This window comes from Saccostrea cucullata, unplaced genomic scaffold (genome assembly GCF_032062105.1).
Source record: "Saccostrea cucullata isolate Sc308-1 unplaced genomic scaffold, CSIRO_AGI_Scuc_v1 ctg7307, whole genome shotgun sequence".
Taxonomy (NCBI): Eukaryota; Metazoa; Mollusca; class Bivalvia; order Ostreida; family Ostreidae; genus Saccostrea; species Saccostrea cuccullata.
Genome location: NW_026926568.1, coordinates 21,188 through 28,172, shown reverse-complemented (window position 1 = coordinate 28,172; position 6,985 = coordinate 21,188). Strand labels below are relative to the sequence as shown.

At 34.6% G+C, this 6,985-nt stretch overlaps 1 protein-coding gene across 1 annotated transcript; it reads right to left on the bottom strand.

Moving 5' to 3' along the window:
* Positions 1-69: 69 nt before the first annotated feature.
* Positions 70-6,319, bottom strand: LOC134272072 (deubiquitinase MYSM1-like; the record flags this gene model as incomplete). Its single annotated transcript, XM_062754307.1, has 13 exons — positions 6,306-6,319; positions 4,632-4,719; positions 3,615-3,723; positions 2,998-3,461; positions 2,690-2,951; positions 2,237-2,420; positions 1,975-2,105; positions 1,785-1,813; positions 1,506-1,583; positions 948-1,064; positions 682-868; positions 420-547; positions 70-202 (listed from the first exon to the last, which is right to left on the bottom strand). Coding segments are annotated over exons 1-13 (1,924 nt in total), but the record flags the coding sequence as incomplete, so codon positions are not given.
* Positions 6,320-6,985: the final 666 nt, after the last annotated feature.

Genomic DNA, 6,985 nt, shown 5'->3' with positions numbered 1-6,985 from the left:
TTCTTACAATTTTAATGACAGTTTAATAATCTTAGTTTTTCTTCCGAGTTTTACGAGAGGACGACTTACTGCACTTGTCCAGTGGGCTGACCTCTGAACTGATTGTCAGGCACTGGAACTCTGAACACAGCCCCATACAGGTTCTGTTGTACGGACTGACTATAACACCGAGGAAGGAAAAACCATCCTGGGCAAAGTACTCCTGTAAGAACAGAAATATCCAGTTATAGCTCCAAAGCTTTGTATACTACCAATAAACTTTATTGAATCCCATATCAAATAATGTTCAAATAAAGCACACACAAAAAAAAATTCTACATCAATTCTCTTATTTGACTGAATTGACTTCTTTCTCCTAGACTATACATCATACAAAATGTATTGTAATGTTTGGAGTTAACCTGACCACATAATCTCACCTGAAATTTGAGCTGAGTCTCGATGTCCCGTATTGAGGGGTTGGGGTTAAAGGTCGGATGGGAGTGGTACCAGCCAATGACATTCATCCTGTTGTTACTGATCTCCTCACAGGCAAACGTCTGAGACACTGCAGGAAAACAAATGTGTTATTAAAAATATTAAAGCATTTTGCTCAAGTGGAAACAATTAATGAACTGAAAACAGCCATATTATAAGCTGCAGTTGACCACAGTAGTTGTTGGATTGCTTCCAGTGACTTACCTGGATCCATTTCACACTGGAGACCAGTACTGATACTGTTACAAGGAATCGCCATGGTAATCTCTAAATGCTGGTCATCGTCGTGGTAACAACCTCCTAACATTCCTATGACCTCTGTCTTTGATATATGAGCATGAATATCCATTATCACCAGAGCTGTATTGTGTATTTCTACGTAGAATGGGGCCTGAAACAGAAGTGGCAATCTTATTTTATATCATTATTTTGTATTATTTAATCAACTCACAGTGAAAATAATGACTTACAGGTCTCTCCTGAGAAAAGTTCTGACAAGGTATAAGTTTGAAAGGGTCCAGACTTTGGACCTTAGGTGACCTTGAAACCTTTCCAGGGCTTTCCTTGGTAGTAACTTTATCTTGATGCTAAAATCCAAAATTAAAGTTCATTGTTTTCAAAATAACAGCTTCTAAGGTTATGGCAATTTAAAGCATGAACATTTTTTTCCTGAAGTACTTGTCTTCTCATTATATGTGTACTTTTTGCTTGCAGTTTCTTTCATTCCTTTACATGTGTATGGCCAATGCATTGGCCATACTCATTTTCCACTTAGTTAATGCATTATTCTGTAGACGTACTTTGTTCTATGGGGTAATAATTCTCAATTTCTGTTTAATCCGCGGGTAGAAAATTACACTGATTTCTTAGACTTGTCACAGAATGTCTTACATTTATATATAAAGCACGCTTAAACAAATTTCCCCAGAAAATTTGTAACTGCGTACATAGCATAAATTATACATGTACCACGCAGAAAAGTACTTCTACAGTAACTCTTTTTCATCATATTGGGGTAATGTAATTACCTGTATAGTTTTGCCCTGTAATTCTTTTTCATCAACCCACTGCCCATATTCATTTCTAATTCTTCTTTTTCTTGGTCGCTGCAACCAAACAACATCGTTATTCTCATCCAGTTTGATTTAACATTTTATCAAATGAACATATACATGTACTTACAATAATGTAAAATTTCCATTCAAGTCCCCAGAAATATTTTTGTCTACCTACCATGGACTCTAGTTTAGAGAAGTTGACTTTGACTATGGCTTCTCGGGTTCTATCTCTGGATACCTGGGTCCTACTTTAGATGCCTGATTGTAACAAGCTTGTTCTAAATAACAACAGAAACATAAAACTAATATACAAGTATATAGTAAATCTTTTGAAATCTTGATGAAAATATTCTGAATTTTTATCTTTAATCAGATTTTCTCAGAAGTGAACACTTGATGCCCCAAAACCAGGTAATTACAGATTTTTAGTTATTCTTACCACATCCAAAATTAATTGCTCCTGTACACTCCAAGAAAGCATGAATTCTTCCAATGCAGTTGACATCACCACAATTCTTCAGTCCTGGTCGCACACAGGTTTTGTTCAGGTATCCAGGCTTACATTTTGCCCTGAAATTTTTCTCTTTTAAAAGAGATTTGTTTTTCTCCAACAGAAGCAAAAACAGTGAATCACAGAAATTATTTTATACTTGTATACAGAAAAAATTTTTTTTTTATAACTTATCATTTCAAATATTTACCAAGTTTCCAAAATGTAATTTCTAATTCTTAGATAACGCTCTGGGGTTTTAGAGGGTCGTCCATCAAAAAAGTCTGCATGAATTTGGTGTTCCTGTTCTGTTATAGTATCTGGGTCTATCTGAGCTTCTTGTTTAGGTATGGGCAAGTCCAGGTACTCTCCATTCCATAAAACAATGAAATTATCTGTCAAAAAAACAAAAAAATCATAAAACTTTACTTAAAAAGAGACTTTAAATGGTTTTAAAGTTATTCTCACTAAAACAGAAGGGTTTAAATTTAAATTTTATATATCCCAGTATATCTTAGGGTCTCTGTTTCTTTAACCTTTTTTAGCAAGAATACTCACTTGATTTTGGCCTATGAGATTCTGGTACTTCATTCTCTGTGTTATGAAAATTTTCCTCCTCTTTCTATCAATAAGGACAGAACAGCATCGCTTTGAGTTGGTTCACCATCTGGGGGTTTTCCCCACTTTCTCTTTGTACTTTCCTTTTTCTGGAGTTTTGTTGGAAATTTGGGCCCCTCGGACCAGTTGTTCATACACTGAGTTGGGGGGGAAACTGATCGAGATTTGAGGATTGGGTTTTCCTCATCCTCATTTTCAATGTCTATCTCTCCATCTTCATCCTCGTCCTCCTTCACAATGTCTGCCACGGCACAGAACCGTAGATTCTCTATCACCCCCGTCATGCGAAGACGAGATTCTAAAATGGACTAAGTAAATGCCCCCGCTGGAGGTAGCTGTGACCAGTAAACTCACCATTGAGGATGGTGTGGCAAGGTTCGCAGTCTCAGCCTCTGGCTGTGAGACAATTGTCTGAGGAGCAGGTTTGACAGTTATCTGTACTTGGCCCTGTGTTTCTGAGTATCTCTCTATCTTCCTTTGTTTAACACCTGATGCTTTACTCCCTGATTTTGATTCTTTCTTCATTGCTTCCCTTTTTTGACCATGTGATTCAGTTTTTGCTCTCTGCATTTTCTGGAAAAGCTGAACCTCTAATTTGTTTTTATTTTTGTTCTTGTTTCCATGATTTATCAACATTTTCCCTAACATGCTGTTTTTGCCTGGAGAAGAATTGTTTGGCTTGGATACCGTGGTAACAGTTGTTTGTGCAGTCGTAACTAGAGAGAGGACATCTTTGATTGGATCATGATTATTCTCGGCTGTGGAGGGCACAGTTGGTTTACTGACATCAGTTTCAATGGTCTTCTTCCTTCTTTTGCCTATAATAAAAATATCATTCTATCCTAATGAAAAAAATTTTTCAACAGATTTAAAGTGAAACCCATCAACAAAAAAAGTAAATTACAAAGATTTTACGTGTAGACTTTGAAAGTTATCAATATTTGACAATTACATGTATATGACAGTTAAACATGACATTACTTTCTGTTTGAAGTACTGCTGAGCGTAGTTTTTAACTTGTAGACCCGTCCTACTCGGCATATGCTCTGCAATTTTAGACCAGCTTCGACCAAATACTTCCTACAATTAATTACCGGTAATTAAAAAACAGGACTGATCAACATATCTAAAACATTCATTCTGTTATATTACATGATGGTGATGTATTTACTTTTGGTCACATACAAATGAAACAAAACCTTTGTCTTAAATCTGAAAATTGTGTATAGTATCCATGGAATATTTTACAAGAAAAACAATAATATGAAATGCATGATTATAAGTTCTTCCTACCAGATATTTCTCAAACATGACTTTTTCCTCCTCTGTCCATGGCTGTTTCTGTATTTGTGACTTCTTGGACAGAAGCCTTTGATTCTTTACTTTACGTGGACTTCCCTTTCCACTGGTATAATAACTTATGCAAGAGTTAAGGAAATCTACTGTCATATACCTTATAATTATATATACTGGTACAAATTTTATATCTATATCATTATCATATACAACGAACCAAATTTCAATGTGCCGACAATACAAGCTGAATTAGTATAGGACTGACACTTTAAAAGAATGAAAAGGATACTGCTCCTCTTAAGCATTTTTTCAATTGTTGCTTTTGATTTTTCATCAAAGGTGTCCATTTCCAGCCCTGAAACATAAAAAAAAATTGCACTTGGAAATGCATCAATTGAAAACTATTTATAAACATGATAAAGACTAAAAGTATAAATTTAAAGCAACAGTGTATAATTCTTAATTATCTCCCTTTTAAAAAAAAATATATGTATGGCTTTTTTTTTTTAAAATTAATTCCCTTTTCCCCAAAGGGTGTTTTAATGTACATTTGGCTGAAAGTGGTAATGGTTTGGGGTATTGACAGATGGATATAGCAACTTACAGGTGATCAGAAAAGGCCATTTAAACCCTCAGTTCAGGTGAGTAAACAATCTTTCAACAAAACAAGCCTACACATTTTGTCTACTTACCTGCTCCAGCATCCATGCAGGATTTGTGTATTCTGGCAGCAAGTTGGCACTTTTTGAAGGAAGCTCATCATAAATATCATTGTCCACACTGCAAAACAGATTTAAACTTCAATTATACATTGTAGTTAAAGAACAATAAAGAAACCAGTTATAGCAATATGAGCTGCATTTTTGAGAATTGTATTTTGCTATTTAAAATGTGCATTTAAATTGATAAGTTTGAAATTGGATGTAATATAAATCATTATGATCAATTAGGCTTAAATAATGGATTAAATTGTTTCTAAAGAAAGACATGTACAATAGATATTATTGAATTATATAATGAATCAATATGTACAGGTCAACAAAAATTTAATTTCAAAATGCTTAAAAAACAGTTTTTCCATTTAAATATTAAAATCTGAAATTTGTAAATATTCCCTTTCCCTGAAATAGTTAATTACAAAAAAAAAAATTTAGACATCAAAATTACATCTCATATTGTTTTATAAAGTTCAAAATTCATTTGAACATGTTGAAATGTAGTTAGAATAATCTAACTATGCCTTGGGACAAGCTCTCACCACAGTTAGAATATGTGCCATATACTTGCATTGTAGCAAATTGGAGCAGATTCTCTCCAGGGCTCGACATTAACGCTTGTCCGCTTGTTGGTACCAATGAAAAATAAATTCGGACAAGTGAATATTGCTGGGCACTTGTCCCGATTGGACAAGTGCATTTTAATGTAGAGGATCTCTAAATAATAAAAAGAACGACTGTTGAAAGCTAAATCGGTAGTCTCAACTCAAGACGGAAGCTGTACATAAAATCCAAACTTCGATCCCAATATGTATCGCTATATTAATATTGAGTTCACATTCGATCGGATCGAAGTTCACTATAATTGCACTGAAAAGTCATGGAAGATACGAACCGAAGTAGTGAATATTGTTTGATGTTGACAGTTTCACTTGTGGACATTTATGTTATTGTCAGGACAGAAAGCCTAAATTAGATTTCGTTTTATCTGTCTGTAACAATAACATCAAGAATCAAGCAAGCGCATGACATGTGTAAATAAATGGACTTAATTTTAATTTTCAAGTTGAAACTATTGAACTTTATTGAAAATTTTCGGACAAGTGAAGTTGAATTTCGGACAAGTAAATGTCTTGGTCACTTGTCCGAATGGACAAGTAGGAAAAAAAGTTAATGTCGAGCCCTGCTCTCCAAAATAATTTTGAAGAATACAAAAGGGATTCAGCTAAAAAATAATTACCAAATTAATCAAAACAAACCTTTTTGAGATTGTATATGCCTTTTATCCCCCAAAATAACCTATCTGAAGATAAAAATTCAACTAATTTTCTCACGAAGATTTTTCTCGCTTCAAATTTACCAGCCATGTTTACATTCGGAACTCTCTGAATTGTTCATAGTGAATGCATTGAGTACGAGTTATTGTAACAGAGACAATTTACTGCCCCTGCTGGGGATCAAACCCGGGACCTCTGGCTTGCCAATCAGGTGCTCTACCGATTAAGCTAAAGGGTTAACCCAATAGCTCAAGCTAGTAGGATGCCATGTATCTTACTCCACCACATTATCCCCCTATAGAGAATGAGATGTGCTCATTTCTTTTGGAGTGCCGACACCTGTGGGCAAAGTTCTAGGGGCAATCACTCTCACCTGCCAGAGAACATCTTGGTCCAAACGTGGGCGCCAAATGTAACAGAGACAATTTATTGCCTCTGCTGGGGATCGAACTAGGATGCCATGTATCTTACTCTACCACATTATTGACCAAGTTTCATTTGCTACAATATGAATACATGGCACGAATTCTATCGTTAAACCGGGTGCGTAGGACAATATCATTTTAACGATAGAACATTCTATCTAACTTGAAATGTATCTCTTGTTGTTAGTTTACATATTTGCCATCATTATTAATCAAGTTGTTGATATTCTTATTTCGTTATTTCGTTTTTCTAAAAACAAAAATGTTGTAGGTTTCTTTGCATGAAATACATAAAAATTAAGTTTTCAATTAATTATCTTGGTCTAAGGCTTTGAAACTTGAATTAATTAAAAATCATAGAACAATACAGACTGGAATTTATTTTATATCAAATAGTAAATGATTTTAGCTAAGCTGCAGAACTGTGGCGTTATTTTTTATATTTTAGTCTCTCACTCATAGTTTATGGTCAAACTCTCAAATATACTAGTAAAACCATAATGCTCATATCATTGGGGGGGGGGGGGGGGCACAGCCACACATTTTACCTTTCAACAACCAAAAATTTCTTGACAACCAAAAACAAAGCAAAAAAATCATCGGATGTTTTTAAAAGTTTACAAAATTA